This window comes from Pangasianodon hypophthalmus, chromosome 27, assembly GCF_027358585.1.
Source record: "Pangasianodon hypophthalmus isolate fPanHyp1 chromosome 27, fPanHyp1.pri, whole genome shotgun sequence".
Classification (NCBI taxonomy): Eukaryota; Metazoa; Chordata; class Actinopteri; order Siluriformes; family Pangasiidae; genus Pangasianodon; species Pangasianodon hypophthalmus.
In genome coordinates, this window is record NC_069736.1 from 5,284,143 (window position 1) to 5,311,161 (window position 27,019).

General features: G+C 37.5%; 3 protein-coding genes across 4 annotated transcripts; 2 read left to right on the forward strand and 1 right to left on the reverse strand.

The window, feature by feature from the left end:
- Positions 1 to 1,557: 1,557 nt before the first annotated feature.
- lman2la (lectin, mannose-binding 2-like a) lies at positions 1,558 to 8,750 on the reverse strand. Its single transcript, XM_026921576.3, has 9 exons — positions 8,528 to 8,750; positions 8,023 to 8,141; positions 6,355 to 6,472; positions 6,180 to 6,262; positions 5,968 to 6,000; positions 5,137 to 5,298; positions 4,898 to 5,012; positions 3,716 to 3,835; positions 1,558 to 2,899 (listed from the first exon to the last, which is right to left on the reverse strand). The coding sequence occupies exons 1-9, from the start codon at positions 8,664 to 8,666 to the stop codon at positions 2,757 to 2,759; spliced, it is 1,032 nt and encodes a 343-aa protein (XP_026777377.3). The 5' UTR covers positions 8,667 to 8,750; the 3' UTR covers positions 1,558 to 2,756.
- Positions 8,751 to 10,138: 1,388 nt separating this feature from the next.
- mtfp1 (mitochondrial fission process 1) lies at positions 10,139 to 16,295 on the forward strand. The gene is made up of 4 exons (XM_026921541.3): positions 10,139 to 10,311; positions 12,715 to 12,842; positions 13,686 to 13,918; positions 14,825 to 16,295. Exons 1-4 carry the CDS (start codon positions 10,242 to 10,244, stop codon positions 14,889 to 14,891), a joined length of 498 nt encoding a protein of 165 aa, XP_026777342.1. The 5' UTR covers positions 10,139 to 10,241; the 3' UTR covers positions 14,892 to 16,295.
- A 653-nt stretch (positions 16,296 to 16,948) lies between these two features.
- LOC113531442 (zona pellucida sperm-binding protein 3) lies at positions 16,949 to 21,446 on the forward strand. 2 transcript variants are annotated; one of them, XM_026922205.3, is made up of 11 exons: positions 16,949 to 17,088; positions 17,390 to 17,565; positions 18,422 to 18,519; positions 18,617 to 18,684; positions 19,356 to 19,536; positions 19,647 to 19,752; positions 19,852 to 19,940; positions 20,459 to 20,544; positions 20,690 to 20,782; positions 21,106 to 21,192; positions 21,267 to 21,446. In XM_026922205.3, the coding sequence occupies exons 1-11, from the start codon at positions 17,028 to 17,030 to the stop codon at positions 21,419 to 21,421; spliced, it is 1,200 nt and encodes a 399-aa protein (XP_026778006.3). In that variant the 5' UTR covers positions 16,949 to 17,027; the 3' UTR covers positions 21,422 to 21,446. The 2 variants fall into 2 exon arrangements, with proteins under 2 accessions (XP_026778006.3, XP_034156404.2); XM_034300513.2 differs by lacking the exon at positions 21,106 to 21,192.
- Positions 21,447 to 27,019: the final 5,573 nt, after the last annotated feature.

Genomic DNA, 27,019 nt, shown 5'->3' on the forward strand with positions numbered 1-27,019 from the left:
CTGATGTCTTTATTTGCTGAAAATATCAAGCCTGGCTGAATTACATAACACTGTGATATAATTAGCAACAAACCATGGTAAGATGATCTTTCAGCAAGCCTGAACATTTAAAGCACTTCTGTCATTTCATTTAAAGCACTTCTGTCATTTCATTCTTGTTCAAAAAGAATTTCTGAACAAGAACTTTCCAGAAATCATGCTCTGTAGCAACTCCGTGTGTGTCATTGTGCCTCTGTTGAATTTCCTCTCAGGAACTCTACAGCTCTTGGCACAAACAATGAAGTGATCTTGAGTCACACTCAGAAACGACGCCTCGGTGACACAAGTGACCTTTTCGGCTCTGGCACATTGTCAAGGAGACACAAAATTCATTTTATGTTGAACATAGATGGAAAGAAAGTGCACAAAAATTGCTTCCCAGATCCATTTGCAGTTGGCAACCAGAATTGTTGACTGACTCTTATTTTAAGATATAATATTAATCAAAGGCCATAGCAAAAATTGTTACCTTATAGTTAGAGCAACATCTAGTGGACAAATGCTGTAAAAAGTGGCTCATGGCCTCAGAGGGCTGTCTGTATTATATTTAGTGGAAATTAGAGTCAAAATGGCACATTTATTCAAATCTACATAAAGACTAAAACACAGTAGGGTAGTTTCTCAATCACAGTTGATTATTTTCCTATAAAAGCATATCCCAAAGTATTTTATTCTCCTTAAACCAAAGCAATTTACCAATACAAACATTTCATTATTAATTAAAGTTGATTGTTTATCAACTTATAGTTACAATTTGTGGTACATCCACAAAACAAGTTAGTTCCTGTTATCACTTATGTTCTAGCAACTACAAATATATAAACAGCATCCTTCCCTCACCAGCCTCTTTTTTTCTCTCTTAAATTTAATGTTAGCAATGTCATGTTAACATTCAGAAAGTGCAAGACCTTCCTGTGTTTTCTAAAAATTAAAGGTTCAGCTTTACCTCTGACTGTTAAAAAGTGCTGACACTGGAGACTCCTTCCAAGAATGCTCAGAAATTGTTTCCTCAAAGAAAACTTAATATCAGTGTATCAGCAATCATGTGTGCAGTCAGATATTAAGCTTGTGGAACAAAGGTCATGATGATTAACACTGGAGCTTACTGGACGTGTTGATGGCATTCATTCATTCATTTTTAGTAAGTGCTTTATTCTAGTCAGGGAACCTATGGTTTAAATGACTCTTAAAATATGTATAATGGAAATAGAATCAACCAAGTTCATTAGAAAATATATCGTGGGAAGGCACAAACAGTACCACACACACCTCTAGTCACTGAACCATGAATAAAGTGTAATAAAGTTTTTGAGCACAACTGTAAGTTTAAATGTGGCCTGTTGGTGAAACTAGAGAGAACTAGTTCCATTTTTAGTCTTTTGACATAGTGGCCTTTTAGTAAAGTTTTTATTCAGGTCATATTGATTCATTTTACTCCAGTTTGCTCTCTTATGGAAATGGAGATTTAGTCAGTAAAATTATTTAGGCAGCACTTCTGATAAAACTGTAACAAAAAAATTTCAAACAAAACTTTTTTTTATTAATAAAATACTGTTACACAATAAATGAAGGTTTCCTTCAGTAGCTGAGGTTTTCATACAGTCAGTGCAGAGTTCACAAACCCAACATTCAACACAGGAACACACGTGAACACACGTGAGACTAACTACATGCGAAACACTGCCACTGTAAAGTCAGTGTAATCAGAAAAGGAAAAAGGTTTCTATTTGTTTGCCATAATATCACAGGTTTGTAAGAATTGAAACAGTACATTTTAAAACCCCATCAATCACTCGGTGGCACCTGCGCTATACTTGTACGCTTGAACGAAACATTTCTGAGTTTATTTCTGCTCCATTTTTTTCTGATTTTTTTTGTTTTGTTTTTATAACCATTAAAGGGTGCGACTTCACAGAGGATACATATTTTTGTCAACAATTTTAATTAAAATCATCTGTCACAATGCAATTTTTTCATGTCATTTTATAGTTAATGCAATTTTAAAAACCTTTGCCAACAAACATTTTTGTTGGTACCATAGTTGATAAACTTTAATGCTGCAGCTTGTAGGCATATCGGCCTGTCAATATTTGTGAATATGGGACAATGAATTGGATAAATATTTGTCAAATATCTACTGAAATCTGCCACTGATGAAGTTTCTTAAAAACACACTTGTATAAAATTCCAATCAAACAGCCATTTCTGAGAACCAGAAATGTTTTTTAAGTGGCATAGCACCCCCTAGTGGTCAAATTGCATGATATTTGTTTACAAGTTTTCTAAAAATCCAGCATGGTGATCACAACATATGGATTTAATTAATCCTTTGTGGATATTGGTTTGCCTAACAACCTGGCATACAATGCAAAACAAAATTAATTTAAATTAAATTATAAATATTGGAGCTGTAGTGGAAAAAGACAGTCAAAGGCAGTTTTCTATTTACACTTAAAATGCATTTATCTTATACGAGAAATACTTTCAAACTTTTAAGGCCCTGCTGGTTTGGGGTTGAATCCCATTTCCCACATTGCTTTGCTCTTAGTGTTTAAAACTCCTTAGATCTCATGGTTGAGTCTTTCATCCTTCCTTCCTTCCTGCATAAAATCAAACCCATTTGTTCAGTGTGCACTGACATGGGGGGTGTTTTGGAGCTCATGAACCCACTGAGCCCAATCCATAAGCTCTACATGCAGTCTCAACCTGCTGAGAGCTCAGTAGAGGCGTTTGCGTCGGCTCTCGTTCCAGTGGCTGTAAACCACAAGGCCCACAACGATGAGAAGGAAGAGGCCCAGCATGGAGAAGAGCACGGTGAAGAAGATAGCAATGCTGCTCATTCCCTCCCCTTCCTGGTAGTCTGCAATGAAAGAAAGAGAAGTTTTGCTTGCAATTTTATGAACCAGAAAAGCTGAAAAAATAAATGTAGGGCCCTGTTTTCCTTTATAGTTTTAAAGCGCTCACTTGTCCTCATTTATCTTTTTTTTTAAAGTAGAGTTGTGTGCAAATCTTTTCATTCTTTTCTTTTTGAAACGTTTGGGTAACACTGATCTTCCAATTCTGATAATCCATAAATTACCAGGTGCATTCACGGCATAGCTGATTTACATTTTGTGACGCCCGCAAAATTCCATAAAAAGGTAAAATGACTAAAATTGCGCCATGCACTAAATCTTCCAGTAATACAGCTCAGCCACTGCACCGACTCAGCTGCCATAGACACACACTAATGCCTCCTTCGTCTTAAGGGCGCCATTTATTCTGTCCTAATTGAATAGCTAGTCTTATTTGTCTTCATTTATGGATTTCTTCTGGATCGCTTTCGTTCATTAATATAAACAGTCTGAGTTTCACAAAATTTTTTATTACGTGCGTAATTGATATAAATAAGCTACTTAAACTTGACAACATCATGCGTATATAAAAACTGCACACCATTTATTTGATTTGGAATCCAAGTTCACATTTACATAAACTCTTTTCTAGGATAAGAACGTTTTGCCAAACTGGGTTTTCATGAAGACCTCACTTCTTATGAAAACGCTCCTGCAAACAATTTACGAATAAATTTGTTTGTATCCAGTTGTCTTATAAGCTACTTCTGAAAAGTATCATTAACATCATCTGCTCAGTTACTGTGAAGGTGTTGCTTGGGATAAATACAATTCTGCCTTACTCCTGATTAGCTCCATATTATCCACACTTGGAACTGTGACCTCTTCCTCATCGTCTTCCTCTAGTTTACTCCGGAGTACTGTCAGCTGGTACAGCTTCAGAGAGATGAGGTCATGGTTGTCTAAGAAAAAAGAAAAAAAAAAAAAAAAAAGATTGCATATTAAATGCTGTGATGTTGCGTTACAAAATTTTTTATTATTACTGCGTTAAAACCAAACATCATACGTCACAATGTATTTGTAGCAAGACATCATCATTCATAAACCTTACTCATAATCTAATAACTAACCAGAATGTTATAACACGAATGTAACACATCCACAATGCAATAAACTGCTGATATTGTAAGGAAATTCTCAACCACTTATGCAGTAACATTTTTGAGCATAATGTAGTAATGTATTATGTTATATGCAGTTTATTACATGTGTAATATCCTACTAAATTATGTGCAAAAATGCATTACATTATACATGTATATGTACTGGATAAGAATTTAATTACATTATAAGCGGTTTATTATGGAGAAGATTTCGTGCCAGTGCGAAAAGCAATCACAATACAATACACAAATGGTATTGCTTTTCATTTGTGACATGTCTTCCACATAGTGATGAAACCTGAAATGCAGTGCAATGAGGAATTACCTTCACTTCTGCCACATAGCCAGTGTTTAAGTCTTAAAAAAAGTAGTCCACAGGCCGACTGATTTTCACTGAAGCGATGAAGCGATATCAGAGCAATGCAAAGAATGTTTTGCTTTTCAGTGAGGCATGTTTTCTGCATGTCACTAATAAAAAGCAATAACGTTTGGGATGTGTGCGTTTCATATTCTTTCACTGCTGTGATTGCTTTTATATTTTAAATGGAATTGCAACACAGTGGAATGGATTGCTTTTAAAAGTGGATCATATTCATTTTTGACACAAATTCAGCGTTTAATTCTTACAAAGTAATCTCTTAACTTATCAGCTTAAGAGATAGCATGACATAACAACAACGTGATGGTTAATGAAGGTTTTGCTTTTCTGTGTGGCACATTTTCTGCATGTTACTAATAAAAAGCAATACAATGCATTGCAGTTCACATTATTATAACCAGTGTTTATATAACATAATGTTTGTATTCTTACAGTTATGAGTTGCTACAGTGCCTATTTGAGATCATGAAAGAATATTTTACCCGAGAGGTCTCCGGTGATGGCCGAGGCGCCGAAGTAGTAGCCCTGAGGTAGCCGCACACCCGGGATGTCCAGGCAGTCCCTCCATTCATGCTGACCATCGATATCAATCATGATCTGTACAGAAACAGTAGCAGTTACAGAAGTTATATAATAATCCACAATCTTAAAATACTGCAATGTCAACAGAGACTATCAATACTCTATCATGTTCTCTGGGAGCTTCTCCTGCACTTCTCACCGTGAGTCTGCGCCGGACGTATCTGATGAAGATGAAGGTGTCGTGTTTGAGGTTGCGCACCATGGCGTTGCAACCGCCCAGCTCCGTGGGTCGGCCATCACGCTCGTGATCGTAGCTGATCGTGCCGTTCCCCACCATCGCTAATATGTACGGGAAGATCCTCTGTAATGAACAACAGTAAGAGTTGTGTGTCAACGTACGATTCCTTATGCATTAGCTTTCTTAGACGTGAAGTATAGATCTGCGATGACTATTCGAAGGGGTTAAATTAAACATTTCTGTAGAAATTAACTCCCTATGAGTTTATACCCAAGAGCCTTGTCAGAAAACTTAAATTTACAGATTTACTTCTGACTGTTACAAAGCGCTGACACTGGAGACTCCTTCAAAAACATGACACAAATCTCTCTTTACGGAAAACGTCACCATTCTACAGGGTCCCTGTTAAAGAGTTGTTACTATAGAAACGATAACATAGAACGAGCACGTTAATACAGTATACTGTAAACCTGAGATTGGTATTACAGTTGGAACTACTGTCAGAGCTGCTGTTACAGAATATTAATCAACACCTTCTGAACAATCAGATTCGCGAATTCAACAGCAATGTGGTAGTATTAGTATTCTTTCAGCAGTAATATTATGATAATACAATTAGGAAAAATAAGGAATTTATCACTATAATAAAGCAATGTACTGTATATACTCCATAATAGACAAGCTAATTGTGACAGAAATAAGAATATTAGCTTTAATGTGATTGTGCGTGGATTAACAGTGAAACAAAGCAATGCAACTTAAACCAAATATGGATTTATATCAGAGATGTACCTGTGTGCGAGGGGTGTACCTTTTCTTCTGAGCCTAAATGCAAAAGAAATGCAAAACAGACGCAGAGTATCACCCATTAAACATAAGGATGAGCACTATAACTCTGATTTACTCTGTTCCAATATTGCATCATGGGAACGATATTGTTCTGCATGCTATTGATGATCAGAATCAAGCATTCGACAGCGCTGTGGTATGACAGGAAATATTACCTCTATATGTTTTTCCTCGTTAGGGTAAGTATCTACGAACACTCCTAACCCTGTGAAGAAATCTCTATTTCCAAACACTGGACCTGTAATGACATCAGTGGGGAAATGCTGAAATAATTCTGACACTCCAATTTATACTGAATTCTGTGTATCATCACAGGCATTGGTGCTTTACCTTTCTGCATGCGCTCTTTTGTGTACCACACGGCCAGACCGTCTCCATTCAAGTTCTTCTTCCCCTGACCATGGATCTTAAAGTGTACCTGCAGTTCCCAGTCTTTCAAGTGACACGGCTACACACACACACACACACAATACATTTTCAGCATCATTAAAGGGAAAGTGTTTTCTGTAGTATTCTGTAGAACAGTTTTGCATCTTTCATTAGTAGTATAGCACATGAGAGGAAGAATTATCAGAAGACAGTAGTGCAGGAGGTGGGATTTTTGTGTGGAAAAAATAATACATCACAGCACAAGGTATTTTTAGGTTCCCTTTATGGAAAAGAACTGTCCTGAAATTGTACCCGCACTCACTTGTTTACTATTTACTATAGACTCTACTGTATAGTGTACAGAGCACCAGTAAGGGAGACACTGGACTATTACTATCATTAGAGACACAGAATGTTAATAATATTAACTCCACCCTGAGACACATTAAATATGAGTGATATGTTTAGCGATTCTGGTGCTAATTTGTTGGTTGGTGTTGTATTTTCATTATTCCTGTGAGAAGTCAGACGAGCGCGATGAGGTTGATGGTATTAGCAGGAAAGTTGAAGCTTTGGAACCTGATCACTTTAAGCAGACTAGACAGATGTGGAGGCGACAAAGCAAAAGACAAACATTCATTTTTCTATGTGTCATTTTCTCAATTTTATGGCAATTAGATATGATACGGTTAAGCGACAAATCCAAACAACTCTCAAACAATTCCTCAGACAAATCCTATTGTGTGTGGTCCGACTTTTCTTCAGTTCCCCACTCGCAACTGTACCTGCAAGTAGTTCTCGCTTACTGTGAGGCGTGCAAAAATGGAAGAAAAAACTTATAATCGATAATCTTATCGTGTCGTATATGACCTCTCATTAAATGTGTATAGACACAGTATGAAGCTTGGAAGGAATTAGCAGAGATTGTTTATGTAGCTAGTAGAGCTAATCTGTCAACGAAGCTAGTATGAAGTCTTAAATACATTTTAAACAAAAAGGATGTGTATAAATCATATAGAGGGTGGCTTAGTGGTTAGCATGGCACTTGCAGGTTCTCCCCATGCTCTGGGTTCTCCAGTTTCCTCCTCAGTCCAAAGACATGCTTTGTAGGCTGACTGGCATTCCAAATTGTCCATAGGGTCCAAAGGGTGTGCAATTATGCCCTGCAATGAGCTAGCACCCTGTCCAGGGTGTCCCCCTGCCCTGTGCCCCAAGTCCCCTGGGATAGGCTCCATCCCTCTGTAGGATACGTGGTACAGAAAATGGATGGATTGATAACTCATATAGTAGGGTGTGCATTTTTGCTACTACTGTTCATTTCTCATCAGAGTTTAAAAAAAAAAAGCTGGAGAGTGCACACCCAAAGCGACAACAGTGGCAGTTTCCACACACCCACAAGAGACAAACTACAAGTGACACAAGTGACACGAGTCACTTGCTAGAGGTAATGTGGGGTTAAGGGTTAAAGCGCTGCTGCACCAGTCGCTTTACGGAGAGATGAATCCCCGCCGGTGCTGCTATAAAATAAATCTTTTGCACAACTGATGATCACTTATGCATTATAACTATTACTATGCAAGTGGTTCAGGGTGGATTTTAGCTTTAATGGATGAGAGATGAGATACTCACTATGCGGCTCCACACTGCCCCCTGCTTGCTCTGCAGATCCGGAGTAAGGCGCACCTGATCAGTGGTTACCATGGCATCACCCATCAGCTCCCAGTGCGAAGAGCCGGAAGAGCCGATTCCTGATTCAGTCACAATCAGATTCAGATTCATCAGCCGGTCAATTAAACCCTTTGGATGTTGTTATAAATCTTATAAACCTAAATTGCTATGATCCCATCGCAGCATGGATGCATGCTAGTTTGGAAAAAGGGTGCACGAGCCTATTCTTATCAGTGCAGAGCTAGATAAAGAGATGCTCTATTAGGGGTTATTAAGTCATTTGCATTCCTTTCTGTCCTACATCCATTTGATTTAACACTAAAACACTAAATCAGCCACCTTGCACATGAAGAACTGAACACACATCTTATGATGGTGCCATCTGTAGCATGCATAAGTATAATATTTGTATGAAGCAAGTGCCATGATTGAGGAGCGCGTGCATGGACAGGACACCGGCTCCTACCTTGGTATGGCTTCGACAACGAATATTCTCTCTTTAAAAACTCCTCCATTTCATGGCCATCATCAGACAAGCAAGATTTTAAAGACGCAGTGAATATCACACAGAGTGTCAGTGTAACTGGAGCCATTTTCGCACACATTCACTCTCTCCTCTGTGTGTTTTCAGAGATAACGTAAGGCGGCGGCCATCGTATTTCTAGTACAATCCTCTGAGCGCTTCCCATTGGCTGAGCTCATTACATGGCGCATTCCTATTGGCGCGCTGGCTAATCAATCAAATCCCACACTCCCAAATGTCCAGCCATTCTACTGGCCGCTGAACTCAAAAATGAGTTAACTGGTAAATCATTTATTTAAAGAAAACCGCGTATGCAGTCGTACAAAAAAGAGAGAAAAACACACCATCACACACATGTTAATTAGTTATTATTATTAAATATTAAATATTTGTTTTTACACAGATTGCAAATACATTGGCATGAAATTAATGTTATAATATCGTAGTATTATAATATGAAAATCAATTCTAAATTATATTTGAGTACTATTTGTTATTGTATCTATTTGTTTAATTTATTTTTTATCTGCTTATTTTTTTTATATATGTAAATATGAAACGCATCGCGATTGTACAAACAATAGGTGTGTTCAACTTAATGCAGGTCTGCGCAGCTCGATGTTCCCTGGATTTTGTACAATATTTGGTATAATTTATTTAAATTGTTTATTTAAATTTCCGACATTTCAGATGACATTTCGAAACCAATCTGCACCCATAATATGCAAGAACAACAACAACGACAACAACAACTATTATTATTATTATTATTGTTGTTGTTGTTGTTGGTGGTGGTGGTGGTGATGTTGTTGTTGTTGTTATTATTATTATTATTATTATTATTATTATTATTATTAAGCACACTACTGGAAAAAAAGTGTCAGACTTGACGGTTGTCTTTTAATCTCCTTCCCCTTCCTACACACCTACATTTCTCATAATTATTACAGTTTAATTGTTTCACATTACATTAAATAACGAGCTAGAGATACAAATATATATCCAGCTATTTTTTTCCACACCACAAAATGTGTATGGCCTATAATTACGTAACACACTGTTATAATTAATTTCAGTACATCATAGTGACCAGTTTTCTCTTTGATCAAGTTCAGTGAACCAAATCGTATCTTCCGGGTTGTATTACGTAACCAAGAGTGAGGGACTGTCTCAAAATAGTCGAGTCAAAAGGCTCTGTTGGGATTTAAAAAAAATGTTTTTTTATTGTTTAAACATGGTCTTCGAATGACGATTATTATTTTAAAGACAGTTTGAAATACTACACATGAATAGTTGCTTACAGAACTATCATGTTTTTTAGTCTATATAAGCTTTTCTTTTCTTTTCTTTTTTTTAAATTAGCAAGCTTAAAAGTTTACATCCCTGCTTGAAATGCAGGCGTTATTTTATTAAAGGTGATTATTAACGTGTCTAATAATTACTAAGGTGTCTAATATCTATCTAGAGTGCAACTCTACAAGCTCTCATCTCTATAGTAGGTGAAGACGCCATACATTCCGGTGTGTAATTTGTAGATAGTCCCTTATTTTACAACGTGGCTCATTGGGCGACGCTGCTGCAGTACAGTGTGCCTTTACTCACAAGTGTGTTCCTTGTACACCAGTATTTTATATGGAATTGTACTAAAGCGGAAGCAATGGATCCCATAGCCGAGACTGAGAGTAAAAAGGTCGACATTTATAGGGACACATGGGTTCGGTTCTTGGGTGAGTTCAGTTAGCATTTCCTAGGTTAAATGTCATGTATAGGTTGTTAAGGGAGACTGGGTGAAGGTATGTTTTGAATGTATGCTAGCTGTATATGGCTAACAGCTGTAGGAAGCCAATGATATATGACCTATAGCTTGTAAGTTGTCTCGGTTAGGGTTGATACTGAGTATAAAGGCTAATCAAGGAGTGACAATAAAGCAAAGTTTCCGTGCAGTCACACTCAATGAAAAGTTACACTAATTATAGAAAACGTGTTTAATGTCAAGGTCAGTCTAGTGTAACAGGGTGTTTGAATCAGGGGTGCCAAAACTTTTAGCACCCAGGGGAAACGTTCCACTGTAAATGTAAATTTCCATTGACCATCTTATGACCCACACAGTGTTCTTTCATACTTAACATCATACATACATACATACATACAGTATGTCCATATGATATATATATATATATATATATATATATATATATATATATATATATATATATATATACATATATATGTATATATGTGTATGTGTGTGTGTATATATATATAAACTAAATAACTATAAAAACTCTGAAAGCAGTTGGAAAGTCCCTCCCTGAGTCCCACACCTTAGCCTTATTGGTGTTAATTAAAGTACAGCTCCACCGTACATATGATTATATCAGACTATTTGTGATGTGTTTAGTGATTGCGGTGCGAATCTGTGTGCTGGTGGTGTATTTTACGTTATTCCTGTAAGAAGCTTGCGGTTGTGTTGTGGCGACGTCGTAGGAAGACAGTGTCAGCGCTGTTACAATGGAGGTCAATAGGAGAAAATATTCAACAATCTCATAAAAACATAAGAGAGAACAGTAAGTTTTTGCAGATAGTTCCTAACAACGAAATCGAGCCAGAGCTTCTTTTCTGACTTGCAGTTTTCCAATGAAATTTTAATGTCATATTAATGAGAAATCCAGTGTAGAAGTAGTGGAGACATTGATATAAACATTGGACTCAAAGTTCAAGAAAAATATATGACGCAGTCACACTGAGTTACGGCAGAGGCTCGGCTCGGATACTTAACGATCTGTGAGGTGACGTTCACGATAGTGTTGCTGGTGTTATTAGCATGAAAGTTGACACTTTGGAACCTGATCTGTTTAAACAGAGTGTACAGATGAGGAGGAGAGAGAGCTTGACAGGGTAAAGTACTAAAGCGCCGCTGCATCACTCTCTTTAGATAGGGATGAAGTTGAACAGTATTGTGGGTAATGTAGCAGACCAAGTTGAAAGTCAAGACAGAATTTCATTACAAAACAAATCTAGGTCACATGTTAATGCTTCAGGGTGGATTTTTATTTTAATTTTTATTTTAATAGAGTAGCCTAAGGTATTGTGCAGTGAGTACTGCTTTCATGAACACTGACATTTAGTCAGGGTGACTTTGAAATCTGCTGTGTTACTAAATTAGGTACCCTAGTCTACATCATGCACCATAACTCACTCATACACACAAACACACACACCACCCCACCACCACCAACACAGAGTTCTACTCTCCTGTACTGAAAATCGAGCCTTTTAGACCTGTACATTTTGTACTGTTATGTGAAAGTGGGGTAGTCAAAGCGAGGTCTCATATATATTTGGATAGGCAAAAAAGCGTGCTGGCACTGTGGCCTTGTCCAGACCCGGAAGGTCACTTCCGTTTAGTGTGGTGTCTGCATTAGTGCTCTATATAGTCAGTCAGGGTCGCGATTTCAGACACGTGACTGAAGTCTGAATCGCTGCAGGATGGCTATATGAAGGTTGAAATCAATAGCATCAATATTTGCGGAAATGAGATAACGAGCACTGTTATATGAGAAGTATGTCTGTGCATATTTACACTATTTATTTGATAGATTCTTTTATCCAAAGGAACTTATTAGTGTTAGGATCCAATCTGCGCCAGTAGCTGAGCAAAGTCTCAGAACTTTGGCATCGATAGCACAACAGAAATCACAAGACTGGCACTGAACAATATTAAGAATCAAAATCAAAACACTAAATGTTGCAAATGCATATAATAAGGAATAGATTTAAAAAATAATTATGACGTCTACCTTCTTTGTCCTTAATCGTTTTGCTAATTTTTCTTTTTTATTCATTCATTTATCTTCAGTAACTGCTTTATCCTGGTCAGGGTCATGATGGATCCAGAACCTATCCCGGGAACACTGTGTGTGAGGCAGGAATACAGCTTAGAGGCAATTTAGCATAGCCAGTCCACCTATAGGCATGTTTTTGGGAGGTGGGAGGAAACTGGAGAACCCGGAGGAAACCCACACAGGCACAGGGAGGACATATGAAACTTCACACAGATAGTAACCCGAGCGTTTCGTCTTTGTTTTGAGGTTTAACTGCTGTTGTGTCTCACTTCTGTGCTCCCACAGGATATGCCAACGAGGTGGGCGAGGCATTTCGTGCCCTCGTGCCCGTCAGCATGGTGTGGGCGAGTTACGCCGTCGCTACAGCATACGTGTCAGCTGACGCAGTGGATAAAGGCAAGAAGGCAGCTGTGGTAAGTGTTTGGATATCCATGAAATGATCTACGGTAATTACAGAGCTGGAATGGTGAGCACAGTACCATTAACTGTATTACTACAAACAAGATCTGTCAGCGATTCCTGATACCAATATCAGTCGGCTCATGCCTACTTAGTAATGGACTCAGATTTACTTGCTGTACACATGGGGCATACACTCACTGGCCACTTTATTACACTGCTGTCACATAATACAAAAAATCATGCAGATGCAGGTCACAAGCGTCAGTTAATGTTCACATCAAACGTCAGAATGGGGGAAGTGTGACAGTGGCATGGTTGTTTCTGCCAGGAAGCCTGGTTTGTGTATTTTAGAAGCTGCTGATCTCCTGAGATTTTCACACACGACAGAGAGAGGTCAGAGTAGAATGGCCAGACTGATCAGTGCAGACGGGAAGGTTATGGTAATGCAAATAACCACTCTTTACAACCGTGGTGAGCAGAAAAGCATCTCCTAAAGCGCAACACACTGAACCTTGAGGCAGATAGGCTACAAGAGCAAAACAACACATCAGGTTCCACTCCTGTCAGCCAAGAACAGGAATCTGAGGCTACAGGGAGAGCAGGTTCAGCTGGACGATTGAAGATTGGGAAAAGATAAATGTATAAACGTACAAGTGTTCCTATTAAAGTGACAGCTGAGTACATTTTATATAGATAGATAGATAGATATAGCACACGTTTGTGTAAAAATATCATAAACATAAACATTACAATATGGCATAAATTGTTGTACATCTTCTAGTTGTATAATACATCTAAAATTGTAAGAAGAAATTGTGTTGAAATTAAGTTTAATGTGTCTGCTGTGTGTTAAGGCTCATGGTGATCACCCGGGGAAGACTACGCGTGTGGCTGTGGCTGTCGTGGACACGTTTGTGTGGCAGGCGTTGGCGTCCGTGGCCATTCCCGGCTTCACCATCAACCGTGTGTGTGCTGCTTCTCTCTATCTGCTGGGCAAAACCACGCGGTGGCCTTTACCCGTGCGCAAGTGGACCACCACCGCCATCGGCCTTTCTACTATCCCTTTCATTATCAAACCCATCGACAGGTGTGTGTGTGTGTGTGTGTGTGTGTGCTTTGAATGGAAACATTCACCTTATTATACAATACACCCAATCATATAAATTAAGATTAATAGAAGTACTAATGTTAAAAAAAGGAAGAGGGAAAAAAATAATTTTGAAATGAAACACTAGACTAATTATGTTTTGTTTCTTATTCATTTATACAGTTATTTATCTTCTAACAATTCTTTTTTTTAACCTTTGCAGAATTATTGGCACCCTTCACTAAAATAAGCAGAAGTTGAGCTATAAAATGGATGATCCATCTAATGAATGTTATTTTGAGCTTGAACTAAAAATTCTTTAATTCTTTTAAACTAAAATTCTGTTTAGTTATGTAAGTATGTTCATAGGTCCAATTCTTGACAAAGCTTTTGACTTATCAAAGCTTTTGAAACTCTTTGTACTGAAAGTTCATAGTAGTGGATTATCACGGTATTGGATTAACTGATTTTGTATGTGTGCTTCTTCATATTTTGCCAAAGGCAACATTAGACTTAATGGAAACAGTTTGTTTGCTGTCTTTTTTTATATTTACAAAAAAAAATAAATAATAATAATCTTGTGTTGCAGTGAAAGTATTTTCTCAAGTTGAAAATGTCAGTTGTGTTTAATATTTATCTTATTCAGTCGGGTTTTTGTCTGTTTTTTTTTTTTTTTTTTTTGGAGGGTGCCAATAATTCTAGAATCAACTGTAAATTTAATCTTTATCAGACAAATTGACCATAAATGCTAATTTTGAAACAATCTCATAATTTCATTAATGTTCTGCTTTGGAAAAACTAACAAAAGCATATCAGCAACAGAATAACGCTATAAGAGTCTAGTAATTTTTGTGCTCTTAATGCATTTCTGAAATGAATTGTGTGTGTGTGTGTTTCTGTGTAAAGGTCTGTAGACTTCCTCCTGGATTCCAGCTTGAGGAAGGTTTACGGTGGAGGGGAAAAGCACGAATGAAGACCAGGAAGCTGACATGGAGCCGATGTACACACGTCCAAGTAAAGCCTCATCAGATTACAGCAGCAGCAAAGACTGATTTTTCATTTCCATCATATTGTTTCACCAAGACGCACAACCTCATCAAGTTTCTAGGGGTGTAACGATACAGCGTACCTGTAGTGTGATATGAGGCTCTCGATCCGATCCGATATGATACGATGATTTGTTAGACTGCATAATAATGTAGATCATTTTTCATATTTTTCATAAAATACAGCATATATACAGTATAATGCTAAGAGTCTGAACAAACACTTGAACAAACATACAAGACTTATTATTATTATTATTATTATTATTATTATTATTATTATTATTCAGGTGATGCTTATTTCTGCTGTATCGAAAATGTTTCGAGACACCACCATAACATCATATCGAATTTGAATTTTGCGTATCGTTACACTCCTATGAGTTTCGTATACTGTAAGAAACACAACATTAATGTTGTTGTGTGATAATGCTAAAAAAAAATTTGTTATGGTGTAAGAAAAAAAGGTTCATTAAGAGTGTAGCTGTATTACTGGCTGTAGCTGGCTTCAACATTTGATGTGCGTATGTCACAATATGAACAACTATAGTCTCTTGCACAGGATCCCGGTTCCTTAGTGTCACTTGATGTCTTTTTTTTTTTTTAATTGTAGTGTCATATTGAAAGTTTTCCCTCAGACAGTTGTATTTGCCTTGCTAATCTTTAGTCTGATATATTCCTAGATAAAGCCAACGAAAACATTACTGTAAAATGTATGTTAAGTTGCTATACCTGACATAATCAGTGCATAATATTTGACTTAGTTGTACCTCGGTGCATTATATCGAAACGTCCAGATGGTTGTTGGAGAACATAATTGAGAAAGTTGTGAAGGTTTGAGAGCACACTATGCAAAAGACACCAAGCCATAAGTTGCAAATATGTACATTTTAGCTGATTTTAAATTCTAGCAAAGACATGAAAAAGATGTGAAACCGTAGTTCGTCCCAGCATAGAGGTGGCTGTGATGCCAAAAACAGAAATAGTGAATATTTTTTATTCTATATAGGTGAACTATTACTTTCTATCTACCTGAATATTCACATATCTTATTTGGGATATACATGCATCTATGACTACTGTGGAAACATAAGGGAAAGAGTGTTTATTTGTTTACATGTGTTTTTTTAAAGGATTTTTTTATGTTTTCATGTTATGGGGCATCAAATATATTAGTATAAAATGTGGCATTGAAAATTAGAAGGGTTTATTTTTTTAGCAAACATTTTTTTAAAAAGAACTCTGGGGTGATGCTTTCATTTAAAAAAGGATGTTTAATATGTAATAAAACAAAAGAAATGCTGTCCATAATAAAGTGAAATATAAAGAAACTAGACTGTTGCTTGAATCCTGATGGAACCTGATGTTTAATAGTTGTTAGTCCAAAGTGTGGCCCAAACAATTATCTGTTTTACTATTTAAAAAAAAAAGGTTTATGTTGAAATGTACATTTTTTTCCAAAAACACATTCCAATTATATTAAACAGACTATAGATCCTTGTCACTGACATTTATTTATATACAATCTTTTCATTTGCTGCCATTACATCAGATCTGATCTACTACATCTAACCGATCATCACTCCTGTTCTCATGGTTTGTAAATTTCACTTTGTGTAGCATCCTTAAGATTTACAGATTTAATGGTGGACATTTTTCCATGAATTTCAATACGCTTAATTCACATAGCAATTCAGTAAACTTTTAATAATCCTATTTCAGTGATTTGTCAATTTTACTAATTTTATATACATATAAAAAAGACACTGTACTTTTACCCATGATTAATTTCAGAGCATTTATATTTGGCATAATAATTTAAGTTTTAGGATTTTTTTTCACTCTCCACCCAAAGATGCTTCAGACATTCTCTATTTTCTAACTTTCAGCTTTGTAACACCTGATTCCACCTAATTATTCAGAGAAGATAATTGGCAGTCAGTCCTGAGAATGTGATTGGATGACTGAAATAGCCCCGCCTTAGCCCTTGCCTTAAGTGCTAAGAATGATTAAAGTAATTAAGTAGCTGTGCCACTGTTTCAACATCACTGCTTGGCACGAAGATGATTTTAACACAGGGTGTTCTGGTGTTGCTTTTTGTGGCTGCTACCTTTGGGCAGAAAGGTAAAATGATTATATGGAATCACTTTTGCTTACAAAGGAAGTGTGGAAACCTGACATTTTTTATAAGTTAACTTAGAAAAATGTCCAAAAATCAGTCCATCAACTGCAAAGCAGGTCACTAGGTTTCAATATTAAATCATAGTGTGTTCATTTCCAATTTGTGTTCATTTCCATAGTTTGGTAGTTCTTATACATACATACATACACACACACACATTATATATATTTATATATATAATTTATTCTTAGCTGCATTTGACTTATTTTGACTTTAAAAGCCTTCTTTTGGTTATAAATCTAGTGATCGACTGTACAGCTAATGCAGTGACTATTCAGTGGAGGCCGGAGTTAAACTGGGCCCAAAAGCTGGACCTTTCGAAAGCTCGTCTGGGGAGTTGCCCACCCTCGAGTATATCTATGGAAGATGATACGCTGCTGTTCTCCGTCTGGCTTCATGACTGTGATTTTAGAAGACTGGTAACATGCTTGTTCTGTGTGTGAAGTTTTTCAGACATCCAGGTCATTTGAAATTTATATTATATAGTAGTAGTAGTAGTAGTAATAAATCACAGCAGCTAGACTTGCTGTACTAACATCAGTCCAGTCCAATAACCTGGCTTTCTGAAAATCTGAGCCATAGTGCAGTGTATTTTGGCAATCATGAACCAAGAATGTTTATGCACAAAAGAATGGCTTAAAAACTAGGTGAAGATTAGTCACTTCCATTATAGGCACTCACAATTGCTAAACGAATAATCCCCCTTTAACGACTTGCCACTTGATGGCATCCAAGATTGACTCTGTAATAAAGTTGAGCTGATTGATTGATTTTTATTTATTTATTTACTTAGATTTTCACTTTGGTTCATGGTTTCCTACATTACCCAAAATGCCCATAATGGTGGGATTTAGCTTTTCCTCTCTGCCTAAAGACAGTGAACACTTTATTTAGGCCTTTAATCTGTCCAGTTGTCTCACCTCATCTGTACACTCGGCTCAAACAGTTCAGGTACCAAAGCCTGAGTTTCATGCTACTATCGTGAAACCTGATCATTATCACTTATGTTTGGATCTTTTGAATTTTTTATTATTATTATATTAAACTCCATTGTTTAATATAGAACTGTACTAGCAGTGTCCCTCTGTGACCTCAGTGTTGCAGATAACCACTAACTGCTCATAGGAATAATGTACCAACTAACACATTAGCACCAGAATCACTAAGCACATGAGCACTATTTCAATATAAACATGTATTGTCAGGGTGGTGTTTCCCTGTAATGAGCTGTGAAGACTTTCTTGTATGATTATTAGATTGCCTGGTTTCTTTCAGGTGAGTGAGGACAAAGTGACATACATCAACGTGCTGACTTATAGCCTGGATGCTGGACTTTCCCCCATTACTGAGCCGGTGGAGTGTGTTTATGATGTGTAAGTGGTTCATTTTTTAAAAAAAAAAAAAAAGTTTTGATCATATGATGTCTGGTGAATGTGTTGGCTTACTGTTCTGATGAATGTTATTTAACAGATTGAGCAATAGCACTGACATGGAGAACACGAAAAATGACCTCGTCTTCACGCTGGAGTTGATGAACAGTAAGTGAAGAATCTTCACTGCTTAGTTGTACTTCATGCAAAATTTGTTGGAATTCTGATAAGGGAATGTGAATTTGCTGAAATTTATAGGAATGAAGTTGTATGAAAAGCTGTGGATGCTAATTTGTCTAAAAAAGTATCCCTGATCATGCACATCTAAGTGATTTAATAAAATGGACAGGAGACATCTCTAGACATGTACCATTTGGAAATGCCTCAGCCCCTACAAGCTAGCTGCTAGTAAACCGAATTACATTTGTCACAGTACAAGTGGGATTTCTTTCTTATTGTTTTGCGTGGTCATATTCTTAGTGATTTATAGAACCATAGCCAAACTTATAACCAAAATATAATGCTACCATAACAATAAAAAGTATTTTATCACTAGCATTAGCTTGTTGAGCTGACTAGCTTACCATGCATGTTGAGAAGATAAATGACGTGCATTTTAGCCTATTAACAAATTTGAACCAAACGCTGATCTATATTCTCAGAACTCAATAGGTTAACCATGGTTCAGGGCTACTTTTTCTATTTTATAAAACTGCCTCATCTTAAATCTCTTAAATCTGTAGTAACTTTGCATAGGTCTCACACTCTGTGGAAGAAATTAGCACAGATTCAGAAGAGTTGTGAACTGTAGAGGTGAATGTCATGATTTTGTTCTACAGGTGACTTTAATGGGCCAGCTCCATCCACTGTGTTCACGTTCGGCACCGGAATTCCCATCCGGGCCAAAGTGGACCAGCAGGACCTCGCGCCTGTGCAGATTTACCTGCAGCGCTGCATGCTAGCAAACACTCCAGACCTCACTCAGGCCAGCCAGCTGCATACACTTATTTCTGATGCTGGGTAAACATTTTGTCCAGTTTCTGGTGGGAGATTAATGTGGCTACTGATTAATGACATCTTAAAATTTACACCTGACTGAATAAAACATATTAACTGGGTTTATTTTAAAGGTGTCTCACAGAAAGCAAAGAAGGAAATGCGACATTCTTACCCAGACGGGAACCCTCAGAAATCCGCCTTTATTTCCAAGCATTCAAATTTGCCTTGGGAGAACAAGTGAGGACTATTCTGTATCTAAATATAAAATGGCTAATGTGGGTTTTTAAGATTTTGGCTTTTTAATGAGTACATGATACAAAAATGACAATTTTTCAGGTTTTCCTTCATTGTGACATGACTACATGGGATCTCCAGAGCTTTAGTGTCGATAAGAAAGCCTGCCAATATTTGCAATACCAAAACAGGTAATCTGCACTGGCTAAAGATTATGTTTATTCCCATAGCAAAGAATTCATAACATGCCCTTACTTTACTGAGTAATTGAGTTTTTAGCTTTTTTAATCAGATTTTATTTGGAACCAAGTGATTAGCAAACCCACTGCTGTAGAGTTGTGCAAAAAAAAAAAAACAACCTTTAAGCTTGAGAACTCTCCGGTGTTCTAGATTCAACATTTTTTCCAAGCCTATACCTTGTATCAAATATGTTTTGCACCACTGAGGGTTCCTTGGAAGGTCAATAGTTTCAGCCTTCTAAAGATGTTCTACTTTAGAAATGAGCAAACTGAAGAACCTTTTAGGAACAAGCAGTTTCTCAAATCTTCTTTAGATACTTTGCTTCTAAGCATTCACCTTTTTTTGTTCTGCTGTGTGCTTAGTTGACCACAGAAGACTGAATCAAAGAACATTTTGGTGTGCTAAACAAACATAATATTTTTTAAACAATGTAGATCCAGTCAAATCTAAATGCCCCTCAATGTTCTAGGTGGGAGCTCCTGGATGATCCAGCCCAAAGTTATATCTGTAGCTGCTGTGACTCTACTTGTTTGCATCGAACCAACTTTGAGTCGGGTATTGTAACTTTAGAATCAGTGGTGTTGATGAGGGGTTTGTGTCTTTAAGATCAGTGGTGTTGGTGACGGGGCTCTAAGTTTCTTGTTCAGTTATCTACTTCACCAGTTGTGATGGCTTCCTTTTTGACTTTTTTTTCCTCAAGGGATATATACATGCCAGGTTCTTGGGCCTTTTACAATGGTTGATTCTCGACCCAGTGCATCAGATGAGTACACATTCTGGCCAGCTGAACAAGGTCTGTATGTCAAGTGAACGTTTGGAAAGGAAAACATGCTATGCAAATTATGGTGATGGGGTATTGTGTCTTTAGGATCAGTGGTGTTGGTGATGGGGCTGTGTATCTTTAGATTCAGTTGTGATGCGGCAGCGGTGTTGGTGATGGGGTAATGTGTCTTTAGGATCAGTGGTGATTAGGTCTGGTATCTTTAGGATCAGCAGTGTGGGTGATGGTATGCTGTGTCTTAAGGATAAGAGGTGTTGGTGATGGGGCTGTACGTTTCTAGTTCAGTTATCTGCTTCCCCAGTTGTGATGGCTTCCTGTCTGACTTTTTCCTCAAGGGATACACCCACACCAGGTTCTTGGGCCAGTAGTTGATTCTCGACCTAGTGTTTCAGATGAGTACACGTTCTGGCCAGCTGAACAAGGTCTGTGTATGTTAAGTGAACACTTGGAAAAGAAAACATGCCATGTGAATTACGGACCTGTTGTGTTTGTTTAGGACTGGGAGGAGTTCCCATGTGGGTTGTGGCGCTCGCTGTTTGCCTGGTGCTGATCTTAATGGCTGGAGCCATTGCAACGAGCTACTACCTGTGTTTTTGGAGGGGTGGAAGGTTGGGATACAGACCAAGTCGTGAACTTCTGAATAAATATTAAGCTTCTTGATTTAAAGGTTCAAAAATAGTCCTTGGTGATTTGTTTCGTGGTGAAGTGTTGCCAACAGAAAGGAGGGTGCAGGGTTATCACCACTGCTTATGATTCAGCCACCAAGCCAGATAAAAAGCCTCATCAATTATTCACACCAGTGTAATGTCAGGGCAGCCCATGTTTACAGCAGCTGGAATGTGAGGCTCCTGAATACCATAGGCTGCCAGTGCTGCATTGAATCCAGAAGGGGGCTCCACTAGTACATGATCTCAATCATGCTTCTGTCTGGCTAAGAACCTGCAGGAACAGTTCAGGCAGCCAGCATAAACATGAGCTGGCAGCCCTCCATTCTCTGGGGACGATCACGGCTGAATTTCTCAGCAGAAGGGTGTGCAAGGGGAAAGACAAAGCACAATGAAATGGGGAGATTTAGAAGTGAAAAATCCTATCAAGTATGAATCCAGTTTTCCTCTGGATGATTATGTGAACATGCAGGTCAATGATTAGCTGTGTTTTAGCACTTCATCTTTTATTTCATTTATTTAAATCTCAGATACTGGTTTCAGGTTATCCAAAAGACACATTGTTACAAATAAACCCAACCAGGTTAATGTATATTTAAACTGGCCCTTGCAGTGTAATTAGAGAATCCAGTTCAAGCACCTTTAAACTTTGTTCCAGCTGTAAGAAGCATGTACCTGTATTCAAGATAAATAAATGCAATATTGGTTTTCTGATAAATACAATCTGATAAGGTCAAATTCAAACTCCTTTGAAATTTTTCAACACCAACATTCCTTCTCCTATGCTCTGTTCTCTCCTACCCCTCCACCCTGCCTTGCCTTAGGGCTGCCTTTGTGGCCTCATTAGAATAATGGGAATGCTGCTGCGACGGGCAGGTCGGTGGGGAGAGAGAGCAGTAGAGAGAGTAATGTTTTAATTCGCCCGCACGAGTGTCGGGCTCCGGCTGCATCCAAACATTTATTATGAGGCTCCCTTGAGCAATATCACGTCGCATTAGGAGGCCTGAGGAGACAAAGAGCTGATGAATTGAATTAATCTGCAGAGCTCGGTGATAGATGGGCCTGTTCAGCCGGGCTGGGAGAATGGCCACATTGTTCATCTTTCACTTCAATGGCCACAGAGCCACTTTGATTTGAGCCTTGTATTGAAGTCCACAAGTGGGCAAGGAGGGGTCCCTTCTCACTCCTGCTTTAAACATGGCCATGGTGGATTTTCACTTGCCCTGGTGCAGTCCAATATAAACATGTTTTCATTTCACAGAAATAAATTCTTGTACCATCCCTAATTCTATTATTTTTCCCCTCAATGTTCAACTAGAAACTATTAAAGGAATAATATACATTTTCATTATCTAATCTTTATCTACCACATCTGTATGTGCAGTTGCCACAATCAAGAATCTCAGCATGTTTTTCTGTTATAATCAAACCTGTGTTCTCAGAATAAAATAAAATGGAAGTCCAAGGGCAGTTGTTGAACTGTCAGTAAGAACTCTAGAGATATGACTACATACACACATTCAAACTCATCCCACTGCACTCTGACAATAAAGGTTTTTTTATAAGATAGACGTGACAAAGTCTTAATAAATCTGAACTTACAACACTGGAGCTTGTCAATAACATAATCATTCCAGATATTTACACTTTATCAGATATTCTTCCCTCTGAAAATATAGTGCTATTTCTGAAAAGTCAAATTGTACACATTTAGAGCTTTATTTTCCAAGACTGTTTACTGAAGAATTCAGAAAAATATATTTATTTTGCACATGTTTGACAGAATTCACCAGCTGCCCCTAGACTTCCATTATGAGTAAGGCTGAAGTAAACAGGTTTTCAGTTCTTTTCTCAGTACAGGCAAATACACTGAGGTTCTTGTTTGTGGTAATCACACATACACTACAGATCAGGTTGGGAAATGTTAAAGTACTCCTTTAATGGTGACCCTGATGAGGTTAAAGTCGTTACTGAAGATGAATGAATGAATGATATATAAACAGTACTGCAACCTTTGTGGTTATTCAGGCACTCAGGGCATGAGTCTTGCATTTACACCTCTCATATTTGGTTTGCCAGGGAAAATGATTCTGTGGTCAGTAGGGAAGAAGAAGAGGTTATCCTGAAGCCAGCAACTTAAGGAGGTTAATTTATTGGGGTCAATTTCTGGCTCAGACCACTCGGTCTGCCTAATGGGTGACATTGCGCTGCCCTTACAAATGCACTACAAGTTTAAATTGATTTTTATGTCTGATAATGTAAAAATAATGATTTACTGGAACATGGGAGAGGTTTGCTGAAAGTTCATTGTTGCATTAATTTTTAACAAGGTTTTAAATCATTTTCTATGTCTCTGTAATAAGTAGTGGACCAAGAGGAGAAAAAAAGCTTATACATGCATTAAATTTTGGTGTATTATAAGTGTGCGTATATATATATATATGTCCTGTTATACATCATGTTGCTCTTTAAACTGTACTGAAGTACATAGGAGTTATTTCTTGGATGATTCTTCAGAAGATGGCTGGTTTGAATATTTCAGAAACTGTGAAAAAATATAAAATAAACATCTAGTGAGAGGCAGTTCCTTGAAAACCTTGTTGATGAGAGAGGGTAGAGTTCTGGTTCAAGTTGACAGGAAGGCTAGAAGTTGAAGACTGGAAAAAAGTCACCTGGTCTTTTTCCAAAAGGTGCAGTCTGTAACTCTAACGGGCTCTTTGGGTTGTCTCTCGTGGGAAATTCTTGAAGGTTCTAGATCGAACCCTACAACCAAGTTTTTGCCTATATGAGAGCGTTACAGCTAAGAACCTTTAATGATATAAAAAAAAGAACCCTTGAGGATCCATTTTTCCAACAGTGTATTCTATATAGGCTAGTTATTTATTTTTATTGTGCTTATTAATTGGATATCTTTAAAAACTTAAGTTAAACATGTCAATGATCAATATTTAATAATCAGTTGATTATTGTCCAGTAACAGCATGTCGCAAAGTGTATTATTCTTCTTATACTACTGTGATTTGTCAATGCTAAAATGTTTTTTTTAAATATATTAAAGAACAGCACTTGGTTTATGTCTGATTATAGTTACATTTAGTGTTGTGTAAGACAAGTTAGTTCCTGCTATGACTTATGTTAACAGCTATCCCAGACCATCCTCTCTTGTTTGTCTCTCTTGACGTTAATTTAAAAAAGAACAGCTTGTCATATTCCTGAGAAACTGCAAAGGTACCCATTCTCAACATTTTCCAGTGAAGGAAAACCTAAAGATTTACCTGTTACAAAATGCTAAATAAAATGTGTGGACTTTTTCATTAAAGTGTAACTGAGTAAGAGTACGACTATTCATTTTGACTTTTACTCAGGAAAAAAAAAATAGAAATCCCCTGAAATTAACATTATAGTAATAAAGACCAGTTACTTAAGGACTTTCCACCTTTGATAAGTTTTAGTTGTGTGCAGATAAATGTCACTATGCAACAACAGAAATCTAGAGAAATGTGGAAAAGTACCTTGTTTATGGGAGTTATGGCCAGTTAGTCATATGAGAAAAAATGTGTGGAGATAAATTTTCTAGGATCTTGCTTGTCAAGCCTGTAAAGACGAATCAGTCATATTAGACAAATATTGGCTTCTCTATTCTTTGAGAACACAACAACATCCATGTGGCTTCGACAGCCTGTCATGAAACCAAACTATGAATGACTTCACTGATGCTTTTCATTTGGCCAAAATGGTGAGAAAAAGCCAATTTCAGAAGGAAACAAATGTTTGACATATTGTTGCTGTTGAAGTGGCACAACGCAAATGCATCAAGGCATGTGGCAGCAGATTCGGAGCAGAATGCCAGCAGCAGTGTGTGAGGCCTGAATTAAAGACGTTTGCCTTCTGAGATACGCTTGCTGGCGACGTCCTAACAGATGAGTGCTAAACTGTAATCTGCAGCGTACAACTGATGCCAAGCAATTCATCTCAAGCATTAAACAAGTTTTTTTTTCTTTTTCTTGATGTAATTAAAGTGCACTCTGTGCTAAGCAGAAAAAAAATTTGGTGGTATTGATGAGGAATGTTGGAAAGTTCATAAAATTAAACAGTCACCATATGCTGGAAATAACAACAGATCAGGGGAATTCGATTGGGCATGGCAGGCTTCCTGCACATGCTAGGACCTTGGCGAGGTTCGTGCATTCTTTAAAAAAAATACAGACATGCATGGAATTAATTAGGAGCTCAGTCGTAAATGAGGAAGGATGCAGAAACTCATCATCCATAAAAATCACGGAGCAGTCGTAAGCCTGACTATCCCGGAATAACAGTGGAACAATATAAGCAAATTTCTCATAACTATACAAAATTTATGGCATCCTTGTTGGAGGAAGTTCAGATCCATGGGGAGTGAATGTAGCTGAAGCATTTATAAAGGGCTCAAAAGTAGAAAGTGGTTATTGTGTGAAGTTGAAACTTGTTCAAACGTATTTTGCAAACATTTTTCTGCAACATTAATTACAACTACAAATGGATGGCAAATAGAAAATTGCTGTGGTAGAAGAGGACTAAACACTTTGGGGCTAGGAAACTAATCAACTTCGGAGTGACATCACATTGTGTTTTATTCCATATGTAGCTAGAGTTGTAGTTTGGTACACATTCATTTTACTGTAGTGGTTTTACCTTTGAAGTTCAGATCTTTAAAGGGCTCAAAAGTAAAAAAAAAAAAAAATTCTTTTGATGATTGGAAAAAGTCGAGATGGAAAAGAAGCTCCTTAAGAATTTTTAGATTTGTCAAAAAACAAATTCACTAAATTAAAACTTGTTTTCTAAACATGAAATAATTTATAACTTTTAATGGAAAAAGTATAACATTGTCCTTTAAAACAAAAATTGTTAGCATTGGCAAGTTGCTGTGGTATAAGAGGAATAAAATACTTTGGTTGCTAGGAAACTAATCAGTTTTGAAGTGGCATCACATTGTGTTTTATTCCTTATGTAGCTAAGGTTGTCATTTCCCCAGATCTGTGGGGAGCGAACGTAACAGGAAACATTTGTAAAGGGCTTGAAAAACAGGTTCCTTTAAAATTTATAGAATTGTTGAAAAGCAAGTCCTCAAAATTCAAATCACCATGAGCATCAAATCATCAAAATTCAAATCACCAACACCAAGGTGTTGCAGCTTCTAATATGGTCCGATACCTACTTAGCTCATCCTGAAATGATCCATTACTTTCATTTTTGCCTTTAATAGTTGTTTCATGAGCAACATTTTTCAATTCTCAATCAGCAGCTGGACATGACAACACAGGACCTACCAAATGTGAATAGCTTGCGATCTTGCCATTACATCACCCCCGCCCCAATCTACCCCCCCTTTTATTCTCAGTGCGTTTATTTTGGCGAGGGCAACAAGAGTGGGTTTTTTCAGCCAGCACCATGCCATTGCGAAGTGGCTGTGAGTGGCTCTCGTGCCGTCCGGAGTGCTATAATTTTCCCAGGCTGGATGATGGATGAGCCGGTGTCAGGCTCGGTTCATTATAATGCATGCCATCTATTCTTCTCCCAGACAGCCTCTTCTCCAGGAAATGCCATA